This window comes from Acipenser ruthenus, chromosome 38 (assembly GCF_902713425.1).
Source record: "Acipenser ruthenus chromosome 38, fAciRut3.2 maternal haplotype, whole genome shotgun sequence".
Classification (NCBI taxonomy): domain Eukaryota; kingdom Metazoa; phylum Chordata; class Actinopteri; order Acipenseriformes; family Acipenseridae; genus Acipenser; species Acipenser ruthenus.
The window spans coordinates 7,611,453-7,633,667 of NC_081226.1; the positions used below are offsets into that span (position 1 = coordinate 7,611,453).

At 45.8% G+C, this 22,215-nt stretch overlaps 2 protein-coding genes across 2 annotated transcripts in view; both read left to right on the forward strand.

Moving 5' to 3' along the window:
- LOC117968203 (SLA class II histocompatibility antigen, DQ haplotype C beta chain-like) overlaps positions 1 to 22,215 on the forward strand; it is a 401,218-nt gene that overhangs the window by 306,783 nt on the left and 72,220 nt on the right. The gene's annotated exons all lie outside the window — the stretch shown is intronic.
- The window catches only part of LOC117968747 (H-2 class II histocompatibility antigen, A-Q alpha chain-like), a 45,626-nt gene continuing 36,906 nt past the window's right edge, over positions 13,496 to 22,215 (forward strand). Inside the window, exons 1-2 of the mRNA XM_059009109.1 lie at positions 13,496 to 13,711; positions 18,277 to 18,531. Of these exons, the coding sequence (XP_058865092.1) occupies positions 13,645 to 13,711; positions 18,277 to 18,531 (322 nt within the window). The 5' untranslated portion in view covers positions 13,496 to 13,644. The remainder of the gene's footprint in view (positions 13,712 to 18,276; positions 18,532 to 22,215) is intronic.

The window sequence follows — 22,215 nt, forward strand, 5'->3', positions numbered from 1 at the left end:
CCCAGTCCGGGCTACTCATCGCTCCAACACCGCGGAGCATCCGAGCACCACCCCCTCTCTCTGCACTTCCACCCCCACCACCGGGACCGGCTCAACGATCTTCTAGACCGCCAGCCCCAACTGGCAACCTTGCCTCCCCTCCATGGAGACCAAGGTTGAACCCCAGCTGGGGTAGAGGTGCTGCCCCCGCCCCGATGCCATACCAGCAGCGGGACAGATACCTAACCGCTGTACCCTCCTTTCCCCCTACCTGTTTTAGGTGCCACCAGCCGGGTCATCAGGCCAGGTCGTGCCCATCTGCGATGGAGTGTGACGTGGCCGTATGCAATCTGGCATCTGAAGCGGGTAAGCGAGGGGGAAATGGTCGGGAGGGGCCTTGTATTGTTAATGCAATTTTGGGAAATGAGAAAACCCATGTGTGGCAGGATGGCTGCAGTGGTGACGTCAGACCCGGAAGACGACACAAACAAACAGCAGCTGTGGGAAAAACCGAGACGCGAACGTGCTCGGTTTCTTTATTAAATAATAATTCAAATAAAAGAGTTTGAACAAAACACACACAAAACAAATGGGCACAAGGGCCAAACAAAATAGTAAACAAACACAAACGGGACGAACCGGACAAACAAGTACAGTGCTGGTTCTCCAGCACGTAGTAGCAATTGTTATTTACAGTACACGCTCCTTTCTCTCTCACCCGTTATCCCATGTACCAATGACTATACACCAACATTTGACACACTACATGCAACATATAGACAAACAATACGCACAAGGCGGGGTCACACTGCCACATATCTCCCCTTGTGCGCAGCACACATGGCCTTAAAAGGCCACCTCCCCCCTTAGTCCCAAAGTCCCGGTCATTGTTCCGGCCCAGGAACAGGGGCACCAATATGTCCAGGGGGCAGCCATGGTGGGAGGCCCTCCTCCCAACCCTGTTTTGCAGCCAGCAGCTCCCTCTTCTGGGGCTCCGGCCACAGATGTTCCGGCAGCGAAAGTGCGGCGGGGGAAGATGGTCTCTGGACCTCTCCCCCTTCTTCGTAGCCGGCAGCTCCCCTTGGTGGGGCTCTGGCCACCCAAACTCCAGCAGCGAAATTGCTGCGGGGGGAGGTGGTCTCCTGACTTCTCTCCCCCTCTCCATGGCCGGCAGCTCCCATCCGTTGGGCCCCGGCCACCCGTTCTCCTGCAGCGAAATTGCTGCGGGGGGAGCTGGTCTCCTGACCTCCCCCCCTTTCTTCGTGGCCGGCAGCTCCCCTTCAGGGGACTACAGCCACAGTATTTCCTGCCACATGGCAGGACTGGTAGCGACCCCAGGCAAAGCAGGACCCTCGGGAGGCGACGACAGCAGCTGCGGACCCTCGGGAGGCGACGGCAGCGGACCCTCGGGAGACGACGGCAGCAGCAGCAGCGGACCCTTGGGAGGCAACGGCAGCGGCAGCGGACCCTCGGGAGGCGATGGCACCCTCTGCTGGTGGAGGTGGGAGTGGTAAGCTGTCCTCCCACGGCACTTGAGACAGAACCAGCAGGCATTCACCCTCTGCTGGTGGAGATGGGAGGGGCAAACAGTCCTCCCACGGCGGCTGAGGCGGAACCAGCAGGCATTCACCCTCTGCTGGTGGAGCTTGGAGCGGCAAGCTGTTCTCCCACGGTGGTGGAGACAGAGGCAGCTCCTGCTGTTCTGCTCCTAGCGGTGGTGGAGACAGAGGCAGCTCCTGCTGTTCTGCTCCTAGCGGTGGTGGAGACAGAGGCAGCTCCTGCTGCTCTGCTCCTAGCGGTGGTGGAGACAGAGGCAGCTCCTGCTGCTCTGCTCCTGGCTGTGGAGACAGAGGCAGCTCCTGCTGCTCTGCTTCTAACGGTGGTGGAGACAGAGGCAGCTCCTGCTGCTCTGCTCCTAGCGGTGGAGATGTTGGAGACAGAGGCAGCTCCTGCTGCTCTGCTCCTGGTGGTGGAGGTGGCGGAGGCAGAGGCAGCTCCAGCTGCTCTGCTCCTGGCAGTGGTGGAGACAGAGGCAGCTCCTGCTGCTCTGCTCCTAGCGGTGGTGGAGACAGAGGCAGCTCCTGCTGTTCTGCTCCTAGCGGTGGTGGAGACAGAGGCAGCTGCTGCTGCTCTGCTCCTAGCGGTGGTGGAGACAGAGGCAGCTCCTGCTGCTCTGCTCCTGGCTGTGGAGACAGAGGCAGCTCCTGCTGCTCTGCTTCTAACGGTGGTGGAGACAGAGGCAGCTCCTGCTGCTCTGCTCCTAGCGGTGGAGTTGTTGGAGACAGAGGCAGCTCCTGCTGCTCTGCTCCTGGTGGTGGAGGTGGCGGAGGCAGAGGCAGCTCCAGCTGCTCTGCTCCTGGCAGTGGTGGAGACAGAGGCAGCTCCTGCTGCTCTGCTCCTAGCGGTGGTGGAGACAGAGGCAGCTCCTGCTGCTCTGCTCCTAGCAGTGGTGGAGACAGAGGCAGCTCCTGCTGCTCTGCTCCTGGCTGTGGAGACAGAGGCAGCTCCTGCTGCTCTGCTTCTAACGGTGGTGGAGACAGAGGCAGCTCCTGCTGTTCTGCTCCTGGCAGTGGTGGAGACAGAGGCAGCTCCTGCTGCTCTGCTCCTAGCGGTGGTGGAGACAGAGGCAGCTCCTGCTGCTCTGCTCCTGGCTGTGGAGACAGAGGCAGCTCCTGCTGCTCTGCTTCTAACGGTGGTGGAGACAGAGGCAGCTCCTCCTTCTCTGCTCCTAGCGGTGGTGGAGACAGAGGCAGCTCCTGCTGTTCTGCTCCTAGCGGTGGTGGAGACAGAGGCAGCTCCTGCTGCTCTGCTCCTGGCTGTGGAGACAGAGGCAGCTCCTGCTGCTCTGCTCCTGGTGGTGGTGGAGACAGAGGCAGCTCCTGCTGTTCTGCTCCTAGCGGTGGTGGAGACAGAGGCAGCTCCTGCTGCTCTGCTCCTAGCGGTGGTGGAGACAGAGGCAGCTCCTGCTGCTCTGCTCCTAGCGGTGGTGGAGACAGAGGCAGCTCCAGCTGCTCTGCTCCTGGCGGTGGAAGTGATGGAGGTGGCGGAGACAGAGGAAGCTCCTGCTGCTCTGCTTCTAACGGTGGTGGAGACAGAGGCAGCTCCTCCTTCTCTGCTCCTAGCGGTGGTGGAGACAGAGGCAGCTCCTGCTGTTCTGCTCCTAGCGGTGGTGGAGACAGAGGCAGCTCCTGCTGCTCTGCTCCTAGCGGTGGTGGAGACAGAGGCAGCTCCAGCTGCTCTGCTCCTGGCGGTGGAAGTGATGGAGGTGGCGGAGACAGAGGCAGCTCCCGCTGCTCTGCTCCTGGAGGCCTAGGTTCTGGACCTATGGGCTCCCCCCTTCTGGGCGCTGGATGCACAGGTTCCCCCCTTCTGGGCGCTGGATGCACGGGCTCCCCCCTTCTGGGCACTGGATGCACGGACTCCCCCTTTCTGAGCTGTGGACGTTCAGGCGCCTCCCACTCAGGCGTAGGATGTTCGGGTTCCTCCTGGTACTGGGAGGGGCAGATAGCCACGGTGTGGCCATACTCTCCACAGCCGGGGCACAATTCCGCCGCAAGGCGCCTTGCAACTGCCTCCCAGCCATCGTCCCAGACCTTCCCTTTCCCCTCTCCCGCTGGATCTGGATACCTCAGCGGGGCTTCTTCCTCGGGAGACGGCAGTGATGGCTCCTCCCCTTTGGGCACTGGAGACGGCAGCGGGGCTTCTCCCTTTTTCCTTGGAGATGGCTGGACCCCTCCCATGTCAGCAGCCAGGTAATTGAGCACCATGGCCGCGATGTCTGGGAGGGACGCTGGGTGGTGTTGCTGTTCCCAGGTCTCCCAGCGCTCCCCATCTCGGGCCCACAGGAGGTTGATCACTGCAGGGAGGGCTTCCTCATAATCCCTCCCCGGCTCCACAAGCCAGTCCCAGACTCCCTCAGAGGAGAGTGCACTCTTCCTCTTTGGAGGATGCAGGTCCTCCCTCACCCTTGCTGGATGCTCTGGCTCCTCCTTCTCCTGCCATGGAGGGGGTTGGTCGGGTGCTATGTGCCCAAACTCGCCAATAGCGAAGCACCACTCCTCACCCTTCAAGCAGGTGAGGCAGACGTCCAGCGTGGTCGAGATGCAGTGGGACCTCTGCTGCTGTTGCTGTTGCTGCTGCTTCTTCCACCCGCTTCTTCCCATCTTCTTCCTTATTTTATTTATTTTATTTTTTTCCCAAAAAAAACAAATTATTTTCTTTTCTTTCCTTTTTTTCCTTCCTTCCCTTTTTCTTCACAAAAACAACTCTCCGGTCTGACTCCTGGAGGCGCTGTAATCCCACTTCTGGACACCAACTGTGGCAGGATGGCTGCAGTGGTGACGTCAGACCCGGAAGAAGACACAAACAAACAGCAGCTGGGGGAAAAACCGAGACGCGAACGTGCTCGGTGTCTTTATTAAATAATAATTCAAATAAAAGAGTAGAACAAAACACACACAAAACAAACGGGCACAAGGGCCAAACAAAACAGTAAACAAACACAAACGGGACGAACAAGTACCGTGCTGGTTCTCCAGCACGTAGTAGCAATTGTTATTTACAGTACACGCTCCTTTCTTTCTCACCCGTTCTCCACTCTCGAACACACCCAACCCCGAGTGGATGAAAACATGCTGCTTTTATGCAGTTGTACCGAGACTCGATTGCTAATCAATCATTCAATTGGAATCTTGGTACAACTGCACATGAATTAATTAAGTGCAATCCCGTGACACACAGTATACACATTTTATCTGCACGTGAAGTGATGTGCAATCCTCGTGCCTAAATACAAATCTACATTTGAAATCACTCGTGTTACACAGACCCATTTATATCCCGTGTACCAATGACTATACACCAACATTTAACACACTACATGCAACATATAAACAAACAATACGCACAAGGCGGGGTCACACTGCCACACACCATGCATTAGTGGACACAGGGTGTGGTCAGACTTTAATTAGAGCATCTCTCTTGGGCGGTGTGTTGTGGCAGCCACAAGGTCAGGTGGCTATCTCCTGTATCCATGGAGACACGGCAACGTACCCCACAGTCAGTGTATATTTATCGATCGGTCCGATAAAACGTGGCGGAAAGGTTAACACACCCAACTATTCTGGGTCGAGACTGGCCAAACTATAGAGAATTGGTGAAATTAATGGCAGTCCCGACCGCACACGTAAACGTGACAGAGAAAAACGAAAGGGAAATGATTGGTAATGTGTTTCTCTTTCAAACTGAAATGTTTTCTCCTCTGTTCTGCCCGAGAAAAACAAATAAAGAGAGAAGGATGCGAAAATGGGAGGGAGCATTAATGAGACAAGGCTGGGGGCTGATGGGAGCCTGCTACAATGGTAACAAAATCCAGTCAATGGGGGGGTCGGAACACGGTGTGACCGAGAGGGTGAGGTTACTGGGCCATCAAGGGCAGAGGTTACTCCCGCCCCTCTCAATATACCGGACATGTGGCACTCAAGCGCGGACATAGTGTGGGGCCAAAATAACGACCCCACACTGGTGCACACTTGAGGACAGGTCCGGTCTATTGAAGGTAAGGATGTTGAAGGCGCTGGGGCGCTAGTATTTCCACATTTCATTATCAAGGGGCAATTACTGTATAGGGTAAACCTTGCCACGGACACAGGACAGCCTGTAACACAATTATTGGTTTCCCCGTCTTGTCGACTGGAGGTCATGAGGCTGGCGCATGATATCCCTTTTGCGGGGCACCTCGGAGCTGACAAGACAAGGGAGTGGATATTGGCTTGATTCTGTTGGGTAGGTCTTCATACTGATGTGTCGAAATATGTAGCCACATGCCCAGACTGCCAGCGAGTAGCGCCGGGTCGAGTGCGCCCCGCCCCTTTGGTCCCACTGCTGATTATTTCCACTCCTTTTGAACGCATTGCAATGGACATAGTGGGCCCTTTGCTACCTTCTGACTCTGGGTATACGCATATATTAGTGGTGGTAGATTATGCAACGCGATACCCGGAGGCAGTTCCATTGAGGTCCACAAGTGCTGCTGCAATAGCTACCGAGTTAGTACAGATTATGGCTAGAGTAGGGATCCCCAAGGAGATCTTGACTGATCATGGAACCAACTTCTTGTCTAATATGTGTGATAAAGTGTGGGGTAAAGTGATGGAGGGCAGGTACATAGGGCCACGCCTAGAAAGAAGCATATACCCTTTCTGACCACTGAGATAAGAAATGTAGTTCAGGGAGATAATGGCGGCGGGCTAAAAGACTACATTTCCCAAGGGGCTTGGAGTGGCTAGATTACAGGAGAATGGGCTGCATCTGTGCATAATTAATGATGAGTATTTAAATGCCCTAACTGAGGGGTTCTCTGGGAATGTGGGGCTAACGTCTGTGAACAACAGAGGAGACTGGAGTGAAGGAAAATTAAATAAAGGTAATAACAAGAACTATTGTAGGTTGTGTGTATTGGTTTGAGTTTGTTTGCTTAGCTGCCTGGGTGACAGTTAGGGTAAATGGCTGTTGTATTAGTAAGTTCTCCAAAAAAAGGAGATAGAGCTTTATTTTGTTTTGTAATTTTTGGTTTAAAAAATTGGTGACTCTGTGTCCCTTTGACAGGACACAGTAAAACTAATAAACACACAGGTCCTGCCCTGTTTAGACCTTATTTCTGTTGTCTGAGTGTAATTGCAACACCACACTAGAGGACCGCTGTGAAAGACCTGCTGAGTACTGTGGTAAATAACACCCCACGTTGCTACATACGTTACAGCAAGTATACAAAATATAAAAAATACGTCCCATCAGGATGTCTGTTTATCATCCACAGACGGACGGTTTGGTGGAACATTTTAATCAGACCCTGAAGGTGATGCTGAGAAGATTTGTGAATCAGGAGCAGAAACATTGGGCATCACTTCTCCCCTACCTCCTTTTTGCAGTGAGAGAGGTGCCGCAGAGTTCGACAGCGTTCTCCCCCTTCGAGCTCTTGTACGGCCGACAGCCTCACGGCATTCTCCATCTGTTGAGAGAGGGGTGGGAGGAGCACAAAGGCTTGTCCAAAAATGTAGTGCAGCATGTGCTCCTAGTAAGAGATCTCCTAGATTTGGTCGGTCATTTGGCCCAGAACAATCTCAAATCTGCTCAGCACCGACAACAGCAGCATTACAATCAAAATGCATCAATTCGAACCTTTCGATCTGGAGACAAGGTAATGCTGCTGCTTCCCTCCTCAGAATCAAAACTATGTGCTAAATGGCAGGGGCCGTATGAAGTGATTCGGGCTATAGGAAAGGTGAATTATGAAATCAGACAGCCCGATCGCCATAATGAAAAATAAATTTATCATATAAATTTATTAAAGCCCTGGCAGGCAAGGGAGGCCTTATTTATAGCCCCAGGCAATGTAGAGGATGATTTGGGCCTCGAGCTAGAGACCTCTAGCACAAAGGACATTTCGATGGGGGAACAGTTACTTCCTGATCAGCAACAGGAGCTGCATATGTTAATTGAGGAATTCAACGATGTTTTCTCTGACATGCCCGGTAGAACTAACCTTGTTGAATATGCCATTGTCTCCCCCCCAGGTGTCACAGTGCGAGAGAGACCTTATCGGATTCCAGAAAGTCGATGAAGTGGCGTTCGCAAAGAGGAATGGGACATGCTCGAGCTTGGGGTGATTGAACTTTCCAGGAGCGAGTGGTGCAGTCCAATTGTGATAGTGGTCAAAAAGGATGGCACCAACCGCTTCTGCGTTGATTTCCGCAAGGTAAACGCTATTGCCAAGTTTGATGCCAATCCCATGCCTCGGGTTGACGAGCTTCTAGATAGACTGGGGACGGCAAGGTTTATTTCCACTCTGGATCTGACGAAGGGATATTGGCAGATCCCGCTAACTCCCGTTAACTCCTGTTAACCTGCTGCCTTCCAGAGACTGATGGACCAGGTTTTACATCCAAATCGTGAATATGAGGCAGCGTATATTGACGACGTGGTGATTTATAGCTCCACCTGGCGAGAGCATTTGGCTAGGATCACAGCCGTCCTTCAGTCTCTAAGGGCAGCCTGGCTGACAGCTAACTTGCGAAAATGTGCGACACAATATTTGGGATTTATAATGGGGAATGGCAGGGTGAAACCCATTGTCACTAAGGTCCAGGCCTTGGTGGACGCAGCAATCCTCAAAACCAAGGCTCCGGTGAGGTCTCTACTGGGGTTAGCCGGTTATTACCGCTGCTTTATCCCCGAGTATGCCACAGTGGTTAATCCCTTAGTTGACCTCACCAGGAAGAGCGCACCAAATTCAATTAAATGGTCAGAAGAATGTCAGGGGGCGTTTGATATTGTTAAGCAGAGACTTTGCCAGGCCCCCGCTCTCATCACTCCAGACTTCACCAAGAGAGCGCAACTACTCCGTTGTCGAAAAAGAGTGTTTGGCCATCAAATGGGCTACTCACTCTTTGAGATACTACCTGCTGGGGCACTCATTTGATCTCGTCACTGACCACGCCCCACTCAAGTGGTTAAGCACAATGAAGGACAGCAATGCCCGGATAACTCGGTGGTATCTGGCATTGCAGCCTTTCATGTACCACATGGTACACCGTGCGGGGAAAGACCACCAAAATGCGGATTATTTTTCCCGGGAGGGGGGAGTAATGGGAAAGGTAGATTCAGCGGAGTGTTCCTTCGGCTCCACTCTGAGCAGTTGGGATATGTGACAGAGATCGAATGGTTCTTGGTGTTAGATCTCCCTCTCGACCTGTGAGGGCACTGTGTAAGAGGAACAGAGTACCCGTAATTAAATGGCACGACAATTTATTCCATAGGGTAGGTGGAAGTCGGTCATTTAGGAAAGGGGCGGAGCTACGGTATCCAAACTCAATTACCCAGATGGTAAACGGCGTGGCATCCGAGGATTGGAGGAGCAGATGCGCTCGTTAACTTAGGGGTCATGAGCAAGGATATAAATAGGGGGGGAGCGTACGTGATCTGTTCCTTTGTGAATGGTTAGAAAGAACCAAAAAGAAACCCTGCAATTTGTGAGAACCGTGAGTGTTGTATTTGTTAGTCTGTCTTGTAACATTGTTCTGTTTGTGTCGTTTTAAGACTACTAACACTATCCGGAGCTGCAGCTGCAGGCCAGCAACAAATCCGGACACCAGCACTTCCCTGTTTCACAACATACTGTCTTTTCACCACAATCACACACCGTAGGAAACTGTGTCTGTGTCTGTGTGTTTTGTGTGGGTGACAAAACTGGACTTTTTGGTTGCGGGTCAAACCCGTGGGAGTTTACAAAAACCGAAGTGATACACGCCGCTGTAATCACTTCCAACATTATTATTTACAGGTATTTGCATTTATGGCTCTGGACATTGTAATTTATCAATAAACACCATTGCACCTGATAGTAATTGTGCGTGTGATTCATACCTGCACTGCACTCACCTGTATCCACTCACCACTTTGTAATTGTCCGTGTGATTCGTACCTGCACTGCACTCACCTGTATCCACTCACCACTTTGTAATTGTCCGTGTGATTCGTACCTGCACTGCACTCACCTGTATCCACTCACCACTTTGTAATTGTCCGTGTGATTCGTACCTGCACTGCACTCACCTGTATCCACTCACCACTTTGTAATTGTCCGTGTGATTCGTACCTGCACTGCACTCACCTGTATCCACTCACCACTTTGTAATTGTGCGTGTGATTCGTACCTGCACTGCACTCACCTGTATCCACTCACCAACTTTGCCACAAAGGCCATCTTATGGAAGGCCATCTGGGTAAAAAATGTTTTGTGTAGTACACGTTTATGGCAAGCCATCAGGGCCATAAACGTATTGAGACAACGTGTAAGGAATTTTGGCAACGCAGTGTGAAAGTGCCAATGAAAGGGTAGCATTCTCATCACATGACTGTTTCACTACGCATATTAATTCACATAGCCAATCAGTGTATCGTTTTTAAATCACGTGGTACTTTGTAACCCCGCCCACATTGCACTGTGGAATTTCATACACAGCCAATCCCAACTGCCCTTATAGGGCTGCATAATAACTGCTCAAAACACTGACCTGCTCACAGAGAAAGAAGATTGACTTAATAAGCAGAAAATATATAATGTGCGTGTGCGTGTATGTATATGCATCTTAACTGTTAGTATTTATAATTCTCATTCAGACAAGTCAGGTTAAGATTTTTATGTATTTTTTTTTTAATAAAACAAAGAAAATGTTTACATTACGGTGTCTTGCATGGTATTTTTGTATTTGCTTGCGATTGTAAGTCGCCCTGGATAAGGGCGTCTGCTAAGAAATAAATAATAATAATAATAATAATAATAATAATAATAATTTAAAACTATTATTTTTAATAACATTGACAATTCATGTATGAAATGTAATTAGTAATGTAGCGGGGTTGCTCACATTACTTTAAATAAGCACGTTTGACTTAATTAAGAACATAAGAAAGTTTACAAACAAGAGGAGGCCATTCAGCCCATCTTGCTCGTTTGGTTGTTAGTAGCTTATTGATCCCAGAATCTCATCAAGCAGCTTCTTGAAGGATCCCAGGGTGTCAGCTTCAACAACATTACTGGGGAGTTGGTTCCAGACCCTCACAATTCTCTCTGTAAAAAAGTGCCTCCTATTTTCTGTTCTGAATGCCACTTTATCTAATCTCCATTTGTGACCCCTGGTCCTTCTTTTTGTTTTCAGATCGAAAAAGTCCCCTGGGTCGACATTGTCAATCTTGAAATCAGATCACCGCGTAGTCTTCTTTGTTCAATACTAAATAGATTCAGTTCTTTAAGCCTGTCTGCATACGACATGCCTTTTAAACCCGGGATAATTCTGGTTGCTCTTCTTTGCACTCTTTCTACAGCAGCAATATCCTTTTTGTAACGAGGTGTTAATGCTCTCCTGTTCGCAGCTCCAGTACGTGTAAATTAATTGATTGTGGAGAAGCTGAGCACCTGGTATAAATGTTCCTGATTTCATGGTTACAGAGCAGGAGTATTAGCAACTGGACCCTGATTCGACGGCGTAGTTCAAACAGAGGCAACAGACAGGATTCTTAACAATGGTTGCTCTTCATTAAGCTGCTCAAACAGCACTTCTGCACAGGTGCTTACAGTAGCCCTAATAAGTGCTAGATACAGGCAGTGACAGAGACACACACAGAAACGAGAGGGGAAGGCCACCACTGAGGGAGACAGCCAGCTGGGGGTGGCCACGCCAACATTGGGAAACACACATTAGGGGGGACACAACAGGCAACAAATGCATCAAAGGCAACCAAATAAACACATAATTAATAAACAACAACAACAAGGACAGTGAGGTTTGCTCGACCGCACGGCATTCTGGGACGCCGCTGCAACAGTTCTCTGTCAGACGTGCAGACGGCAGCAGCAGGCGCGCTACAGTATTTTAGTTATTGTTTTAATTAACGGGCAGTGCAAACCCCATGTCGTGACTGTGTATTCTAGATCTGCCCTGTTAAGTGTAGTTACCACCTGTATTTAATAAAACGATGTTCATTGTCCGACATAATATTGTGTTATTTTAAAAATATTCAAAGGCTGAGATTCCCTGATCACTTTTGGAAGAGCATGAAAAATGTGAGGCGACTTTTCATTGGATCATTTAGTACACGTATTATTTTCTTTAAATTCCTTGGCTCTTATTAGTGTAGTTAATAAAATATAACGCGTGGTGTATCACAGTACTACACGCAGTAATTTATTAGACACGTGTACTAACAGCACATGTTTTTGACCCAGATGGCCTTCCATATTTCTCTAGTAGCTGCGTGTGACGTAAAACGGAGAGCAGCCACAGGATACGAGAACCCACCCGATGTCTCTCATACAACAAGTGACACCCTACACACAACGTAGATCACGTGACACACACGTGTTTTTAAACAAACCCGCCTAACAGAACTTTATTCAGAATCTCCGCATGAACGATGTAAACATCATGATTTCACCCACAACACTATCACAACACAGTCACGAGATACGTGTGTTTTATTTCTATAATGATGTATGCAGGTCGTATCTATACAGAATATAGAGTGCTTGTGATATTTATAAGGTGTCATACCAGCTGTCTGCCAGCAGATGCCGCTCCAGTACTGCGATTAACAGATATTCGCTCTCAACGTTGTTTAGAGCTCTATTTCCAAATGACCGTATTAATAATAGCATTACGTAATTGATAAGCCATTTCTATGAAGCATATTTCTATTTACAAATCACTTTTATCTGACAGTGTTTTGGAAAATAAAATTGTAGCAAAACATTACAACTGCTATTTATTTTTAAGTAGATAAATAAAATTGCAGACTTTAGAAAATGTCCCTGCGACCCTTATTACAGGCAATCAATCAATCAATATTTATTTTATATAGCGCCTTTCATAGTGGACCACCATCACAAAGCGCTTTACAAGATAGTGAGGAACAATGCAAATACATTAAATACAGTGAAATACAGGGCATAGTACATTAAATACAGACAGTAAAAAACAATGCAAATACATTAAATACAGGCTAGGATGTGAATTCTAAACATTGTGGATGCGTGTGTCAAGAAGAATTAAACAAATAAGCTGGAGTGAAAAACCTGAAATAGCAATTTAGACAACAGATAATAACAGATATCAGGCTTAAAGAGCATGGAAAGCAAGAGAGAACAAGTGGGTCTTGAGAGTTGATTTGAAGCGAGCGACTGTGGGAGCATCACGCACTACAGCTGGGAGAGAGTTCCAGAGAGTCGGGGCCATGAAGCTAAAAGAGCGCTCTCCAGGTGTGGTGCACTTTTGCTTGGGTATAACAAGCAGGCCTGAGTCAGAGGACCTCAGCTTGTGTGCAGGGACATAGCGGGTCAGCAGGTTGAGGAGATACTCTGGACCTGTGTGATGAAGGGCCTTGTAGGCAAGCAGGAGTATTTTGAAAGTAATCCTGAACTTGACAGGTAGCCAGTGCAGCTGGGCAAGACTGGGGTTAATGTGATCATGTTTTTACATCTGGTAAGGATGGGTAGTTCACATCAGAGCAAAGGACCTCAGGGTGTCACATGACTGGAACAATGGTTTTTATTTTTTACAGATATAAAATACAACCTTTTTTATATTTCAATTTAAAATGGTGGTCAATATAGACTTCATGAAAGAAAGAAAGAAAGAAAGAAAGAAAGAAAGAAAGAAAGAAAGAACCATGGAGGCCTGGGTTCCAATCTGGGGGGCTAGGTGGTGCACTGGGTTCATGTTAGTGTTAGTGTTAGTGATAGTGATAGTGTTAATGTTAATGTGAATGCACTGGTCTAGTCTTTTCAGACAGTAAACTGCACTTCTCGTAAGGTAGGTATTACAGGGAGCACATTGAGACACAGCCTTGTGTTATTCTTCAATGTGGAAAACACTGCTCTACCCGGTAACAGCAGCACAGGGAGCCTGTGAATTTTGTGATTGGTGGATGTGAAAGGGTGCTGATTTAAACCACAGACAGCAGAGAGCAGTTTCAGTTCTCTTGTGAAGTTCACAAGTAGCAGGTGTGTGTGAGTGTGCTGTGACAGAGCTAGCCAGAGACCAGACCCTCTCACTGCACTGGAAACATCACATCTGGATACAGTCAGGACTCGGATACTGTGTGAACATGAAGTCCTGTGTGTTCCTGGCCGCGCTGCTGCTGACTGTGTGGACCGCTGTGCAGGTTGAGACCGGTAAGGAACCGAACACTGTAGATATAAACTGTGTATATGAAATGAAGCACTGAACACTGTGTATAATGTGCTGTATATTTAAATGAGCACTGAACACTGTGTATAATGTGCTGTATATTTAAATGAGCACTGAACACTGTGTATCATGTGCTGTATATTTAAATTAGCACTGAACACTGTGTATCATGTGCTGTATATTTAAATGAGCACTGAACACTGTGTATCATGTGCTGTATATTTAAATGAGCACTGAACACTGTGTATAATGTGCTGTATATTTAAATGAGCACTGAACACTGGGTATAATGTGCTGTATATTTAAATGAGCGCTAAACACTGTGTATCATGTGCTGTATATTTAAATGAGCACTGAACACTGTGTATAATGTGCTGTATATTTAAATTAGCACCGAACACTGTGTATAATGTGCTGTATATTTAAATGAGCACCGAACACTGTGTATCATGTGCTGTATATTTAAATGAGCACCGAACACTGTGTATAATGTGCTGTATATTTAAATTAGCACCGAACACTGTGTATAATGTGCTGTATATTTAAATGAGCACCGAACACTGTGTATAATGTGCTGTATATTTAAATGAGCACTGAACACTGTGTATAATGTGCTGTATATTTAAATGAGCACTGAACACTGTGTGTAATGTGCTGTATATTTAAATTAGCACCGAACACTGTGTATAATGTGCTGTATATTTAAATGAGCACCGAACACTGTGTGTAATGTGCTGTATATTTAAATGAGCACTGAACACTGGGTATAATGTGCTGTATATTTAAATGAGCACTGAACACTGGGTATAATGTGCTGTATATTTAAATGAGCACTGAACACTGTGTATAATGTGCTGTATATTTAAATGAACACTGAACACTGTGTATAATGTGCTGTATATTTAAATGAACACTGAACACTGTGTATAATGTGCTGTATATTTAAATGAGCACTGAACACTGTGTATCATGTGCTGTATATTTAAATTAGCACTGAACACTGTGTATAATGTGCAGTATATTTAAATTAGCACTGAACACTGTGTATAATGTGCTGTACAGTGCCTATAGTAAGTATTCACCCCCCTTGGAGATTTTCACAGTTTGTTGTGTTACAACCTGAAATCTTGATGCATTTAAATTGGATTTTTTTTCCTTTGATTTACACAACATACCCAACACTTTGAAGAGGCAAGAGAATTTTTTATTGTGAAACAGTTAATGAAAAATAGAAAAAAAACCCTGAAGTGTCTTGGTTAGATAAGTATTCACCCCTCTGAGTCAATACTTGGTAGAACCACCTTTGGCAGCAATTACAGCTGTGAGTCTTTTGGGGTAAGTCTCTACCAGGTTTGCACATCTGGATCGTGCAATATTCGCCCATTCTTCTTGGCAAAATTGTTCAAGCTCTGTCAAGTTGGATGGGGATCGTTGGTGGACAGCAATCTTCAAGTCTCTCCACAGATTCTCAATCGGATTCAAGTCCGGGCTTTGACTGGGCCACTCTAGCACATTCACTTTCTTGTTTTTAAGCCACTCCAGTGTCGCTTTGGCTGGGTGCTTGGGGTCATTGTCCTGCTGAAAGGTGAATCTCCATCCCAGTCTTAGGTCTTTTGCAGACTGAAGCAGGTTTTCCTCAAGGATTTGCCTGTATTTAGCTCCATCCATTTTGCCCTCTACCCTGACAAGCTTCCCAGTCCCTGCCGATGAAAAGCATCCCCATAGCATGATGCTGCCACCACCATTCTTCACAGTAGGGAAAAAAGTTGTTGATGCCTATCAGTCCAAATGGAGCCATATTGTCCAAATGGAGAAAGTTTGGGACAGTAGTGAATCTTCCCAGTAGTGGCCGTCCTGCCAAAATCTCTCCAAGAGCAAGGCATAAAATTGTCCAGGAAGTCACAAAGAACCCTAGAACAACATCCAGGGATCTGCAGGCCTGTCTCGCCTCGGCTAAAGTCAGTGTTCATGACTCCACCATCAGAAAGACACTGGGCAAAAATGGGATTCATGGCAGAGTAGCAAGGCGGAAACCATTGCTCACTAAGAAGAACATGAATGCTCGTCTCAAGTTTGCCAAAAAGCACCTGGATGATCCTCAAGAGTTCTGGAACAATGTTCTATGGACAGATGAGTCAAAAGTGGAACTTTTTGGCCGACATGGGCCCTGTTATGTCTGGCGAAAACCAAACACTGCATTTCACAGTAAGAACCTCATACCAACGGTCAAGCATGGTGGTGGTAGTGTCATGGTTTGGGGATGCTTTGCTGCATGAGGACCTGGACGCCTTGCCATCATTGAAGGAACCATGAATTCTGCTCTGTATCAGAGAATTCTACAGGAGAATGTCAGGCCATCCGTCCGTGAGCTGAAGCTGAAGCGCAGCTGGGTCATGCAGCAAGACAATGATCCGAAACACACAAGCAAGTCTACATCAGAATGGTTGAAGAACAAGAAATTTAAAGATTTGGAATGGCCTAGTCAAAGTCCAGACCTAAACCCCATTGAGATGTTGTGGCAGGACCTGAAACGAGCAGTTCATGCTTGAAAACCCACAAATATCACTGAGTTGAAGCAGTTGTGCATGGAGGAGTGGGCCAGAATTCCTCCACGGCGCTGTGAGAGACTAATCAATAACTACAGGAAGCGTTTGGTTGCAGTTATTGCTGCTAAAGGTGGCGTGACCAGTTATTGAGTCTAAGGGGGCGATTACTTTTTCACACGGGAGCATTGGGTGTTGCATAACTTTGTTTAATAAATAAATTAAATATGTATCAAATGTTTGTGCTATTTGTTCACTCAGGGTCCCTTTTCAGGGAAACTATAACAAGATCCAAAATGGAAAAATACCTATATGGTAACACTATCCTGGGAGACAGTTAGCATGGTTTTAGGAAAGGGAGATCGTGTCTCACTAACCTGCTTGACTTTTTTGAGGATGCAACATCGACAACAGATAATTGCAAAGCATACGACATGGTTTATTTAGATTTCCAGAAAGCTTTTGACAAAGTCCCGCATAAAAGATTAATTCTCAAACTGAACGCAGTAGGGATCCAAAGAAATGCATGCACATGGATTAGGGAGTGGTTAACATGTAGAAAACAGAAAGTACTGATTAGAGGAGACACCTCAAAATGGAGTGAGGTAACCAGCAGTGTACCACAGGGATCAGTATTAGGTCCTCTGCTATTCCTAATCTACATTAATGATTTAGATTCTGGTATAGTAAGCAAACTCGTTAAATTTGCAGACGACACAAAAATAGGAGGAGTGGCAAACACTGTTGAAGCAGCAAAGGTCATTCAAAATGATCTAGACAGCATTCAGAATTGGGCAGACACATGGCAAATTACATTTAATAGAGAAAAGTGTAAAGTACTGCATGCAGGCAATAAAAATGTGCTTTATAAATATCATATGGGAGATACTGAAATTGAAGAAGGAATCTATGAAGAAGACCTATGAGTTTATGTTGACTCAGAAATGTCTTCATCTAGACAATGTGGGGAAGCTATAAAAAAAGGCCAACAAGATGCTCGGATATATTGTGAGAAGTGTTGAATTTAAATCAAGGGAAGTAATGTTAAAACTCTACAATGCATTAGTAAGACCTCACCTAGAATATTGTGTTCAGTTCTGGTCACCTTGTTACAAAAAGGATATTGCTGCTCTAGAAAGAGTGCAAAGAAGAGCAACCAGAATTATCCCGGGTTTAAAAGGCATGTCGTATGCAGACAGGCTAAAAGAATTGAATCTATTCAGTCTTGAACAAAGAAGACTACGCGGTGATCTGATTCAAACATTCAAAATCCTAAAAGGTATTGACAATGTCAACCCAGGGGACTTTTTTGACCTGAAAAAAGAAACAAGGACCAGGGGTCACAAATGGAGATTAGATAAAGGGGCATTCAGAACAGAAAATAGGAGGCACTTTTTTTACACAAAGAATTGTGAGGGTCTGGAACCAACTCCCCAGTAATGTTGTTGAAGCTGACACCCTGGGATCCTTCAAGAAGCTGCTTGATGAGATTCTGGGATCAATAAGCTACTAACAACCAAACGAGCAAGATGGGCTGAATGGCCTCCTCTCGTTTGTAAACTTTCTTATGTTCTTATTTTCTTTTATCTAATATTAGGTTTTGGTTGAAGATCTGATAACATTCAGTGTCAAAAATATACAAAAATGCAGAAAATCAGACAGGGGGCAAATACTTTTTCACGGCACTGTACATATGGTCTACTCTTTGATATTCTTGTTGTAAAATGGCAGATACAACTATCTAGTTTACTGTACATGTTTATAATATATAGTATTTATATATAGTATTATGTAACTAATGAACTTTTTCACTCCTCTCTTCAGGTTCCTAGCATTGAAAAAAGTGAAATACCAGCATTTTCTGTTAAGTACAAATGCAAGATTGTTTTTGTATGTTATTTTTGAAATTGCGCTGCTGAGATCTGCAGATTAAATGATGAAATGCTTTGCACCAACTGTGCAGTTCATTAAAGTGAAGATAATGTGTTTTTTGTTTTTATTCACAGTGACACACGTGACCAGACAATTATTTGCCTGCCAAACTAACGACACACAGCTGGAAAATGATTATGAGCTGGACGATGACGAGACGTTTCATATTGATTTTGATAAGAAGGAGGCGGTGCCGAGGATCCCCGACTTCGCTAAGTTCTGGGTTCCTCCTCCGGATGCACCAGCACGAGCAGAGGGAAGACGACAGGTCTGCATACACAACGTGGCCGGCTTTGCAAAATGCCATGAATACCCTCCAGAGGAGCAAGGTAAGAGACCCTTGAAACAGACCCGTCCCACCCACATACCCTGTCTTTACCAGAGCTCTGTGTGTGTAGAAGGGGGCTCCTGAGCAGCACTCCACCAGAGAGAGAGAGAGAAGGAGAGAGAGAGAAAAAAAGAGGAGAGGTCACACTGAAACAGAAGTGAGTTTGTTTCCTTTGTGGCTCATCTTTTGACAGATTCAGCACATGTTCCAGTCATAACATGAGGTTGGTGAGCGACTTGCTCTAACTTCATATGGCTTTACATCAGCAGCACATGCAGCATGATCCATTCTGTCATAGCAGGGGCCTTTGCTTTAACAGGAGTTCGATAAATGTTTTGTTTGTATCGATCTTGTAACATTTTTCATTTAATTAGTCATTTAGCAGACGCTTTTATCCAAAGCAACCTACAGAGACTAGGGGGTGAACTATGAATTATCAACAACTGCTACTGCTGATGCAGAGTCACTTCCAATAGGACCTTCTTGGTTTTACGTCTCATCCAAAGGACGGAGCACAAGGAGGTTAAGTAACTTGCTCAGGGTCACACACAGCAAGTCAGTGGCTGAGCTGGGATTGAACTGGGAACCTCCTGGTGTAAGCCCTTTTCTTTAACCACTGGCCTCCTCTCGTTTGTAAACTTTCTTATGTTCTTATGTTTAGTTTTCACTAAACTAAACTGTATGCGTGCAGTCCAGTGAAACTTTTCCGATCTCCACTTTTTTTATTTGATCTTTTCCTGCTTGCGTCCTGTTCCCTTAGTCCCGCCTCTTCTCACTCCCTATTGGCTTCCATCCTCACCAGATCTTCATAAAGCCGAAAGCTATACGCTACTTGCACCAAGTGACATCACATTTCAGGATACCGGTATCTCAATTTCTGGCGAATGAGCGGTTTATTTGAAATCCTGTCGTTTACTTATTTTCCTTTGTTGTACTGAACGCTTTTAAATATATATATATATATATATATATATATATATATATATATATATATATATTTACTTGTTTGTTTAATTTCTGAGAGAAAAGGGATGAGTTGTAGTTCAGGCCGTGTCAGACCTGCTCCCACATCCCTCAGTGACGTATTCACACACATCACTGAGGGGGAGGTGGGAGCACCAAAACACACAGAGCGCTAAGAGCGCTGAACAAAAGCTTACAAACACGCATTATTTAGAATTATTTACAGAGTACTCCCAGCCCAGTCCATAATCAGGTCCATTCTAGGGCTGGGTATCGGCAGTGCCTTAACGATACAATACTTATCGCGATACGAGGGTCATGATACAATGTGTATCACGATCCAGTAAATGAAGCATGAAACATTGAAATTACTTTTGGTCAAATGAGCTGCACGGCCTGTTTTGCTTTTGTTCCATTTATTCTTTAAAATAAATTTCTTTAAAACAAAATTACAAATCAGGGCTCCAGACACAGTTGTTGCCTTAGGAGCCAATAGCTCCTCTGCCAAATTCAATTGCTGGGAGCAAGTTAGTTGCTACCATATTCAACTGCTTAAAATACAACAACTTGCTCAGACACTAAAGTGATACTAAGACAGTAACTTCATGTCTGTACTCACTTGTTTGTTGCCATATTCTGGTGAATGGTTGATCGATGCAGCTGATGACTCAGCATGTTTATATTTTTTATATTTTTCAAGTGAAATTTGCAACAGCACCTCTAATTGTGTCCAGGTTTAACATGGGGAAACAGCATGCTGCAATGCAGCAGCTCCAGTGCTCAGGGTCAGTGAAGTCTTGATCTGACAGCATGTAACACACAGCTCTTATGATTACATGCTACCATTTGTTTTTCAGTAAAAACCAGTTTAAATTGCAGTGAGTTGGTTCTGCTATTTATGATATTAAACACTAAGGGGTACATGTACTAAGATGGGGCAGTCGCAGCACAAACATACCACAATTTGCATTTTTGTTGCGACAGTTCGCAAAGTATACATTTTGTGTACTAATTACCAAGTACAATATACTAATTTAAATATTTGTTGAGTCTTCTTAGCGCAATCTCTAGCATTATACACTGCGAGAGTCCTGCAACACTGTTCATATACAGGGCCGGCGTAACCATATAGGCAGAACAGGCGGCCACCTAGGGCGGCAAAAACGGTGCATAATTACATTTTATACTTCACATTTCTTTAGTTAACACCTTAGATCACTGTTTCTTGTTCAGCAAAAGTTATTGCTGATGTTACGGAACCATATCATGAGCAGTGGTGTAGTCCTAAATCTGGAAGTACGGGAACGCTGGGGGGTGGGTGGGGGGAGGTGGGGTGATCATGCCGGTGCGGAACCTGGTCTCCACTGGGAACTCGTGGTTGTTGAGCCCGAGGCTAAGCAAAGGACGCCTTGAAGTTCCTTGAGTATTCAAATGGGGCGGGGCATTATTAAGAACATAAGAAAGTTTACAAACGAGAGGAGGCCATTCAGCCCATCTTGCTCATTTGGTTGTTAGTAGCTTATTGATCCCAGAATCTCATCAAGCAGCTTCTTGAAGGATCCCAGGGTGCCAGCTTCAACAACATTACTGGGGAGTTGGTTCCAGACCCTCACATTTCTCTGTGTAAAAAAGTGCCTCCTATTTTCTGTTCTGAATGCCCCTTTATCTAATCTCCATTTGTGACCCCTGGTCCTTGTTTCTTTTTTCAGGTCAAAGAAGTCCCCTGGCTCGACATTGTCAATACCTTTTAGGATTTTGAATGTTTGAATCAGATCACCGCGTAGTCTTCTTTGTTCAAGACTGAATAGATTCAATTCTTTTAGCCTGTCCGCATACGACATGCCTTTTAAACCCAGGATAATTCTGGTTGCTCTTCTTTGCACTCTTTCTAGAGCAGCAATATCCTTTTTGTAACGAGGTGACCAGAACTGAACACAATATTCTAGGTGAGGTCTTACTAATGCATTGTAGAGTTTTAACATTACTTCCCTTGATTTAAATTCAACACTTCTCACAATATATCCGAGCATCTTGTTGGCCTTTTTTTATAGCTTCCCCACATTGTCTAGATGAAGACATTTCTGAGTCAACATAAACTCCTAGGTCTTTTTCATAGTTCCCTTCTTCAATTTCAGTATCTCCCATATGATATTTATAATGCACATTTTTATTGCCCGCATGCAATACTTTACACTTTTCTCTATTAAATGTAATTTGCCATGTGTCTGCCCAATTCTGAATGCTGTCTAGATCATTTTGAATGACCTTTGCTGCTTCAACAGTGTTTGCCACTCCTCCTATTTTTGTGTCGTCTGCAAATTTAACGAGTTTGCTTACTATACCAGAATCTAAATCATTAATGTAGATTAGGAATAGCAGGAGGACCTAATACTGATCCCTGTGGTACACCACTGGTTACCTCACTCCATTTTGAGGTTTCTCCTCTAATCAGTACTTTCTGTTTTCTACATGTTAACCACTCCCTAATCCATGTGCATGCATTTCCTTGAATCCCTACTGCGTTCAGTTTGAAAATTAATCTTTTATGCAGGACTTTGTCAAAAGCTTTCTGGAAATCTAAATAAACCATGTCGTATGCTTTGCAGTTATCCGTTTTCAATGTTGCATCCTCAAAAAAGTCAAGTAGGTTAGTGAGACACGATCTCCCTTTCCTAAAACCATGCTGGCTGTCTCCCAGGATATTGTAACCATATAGGTAATT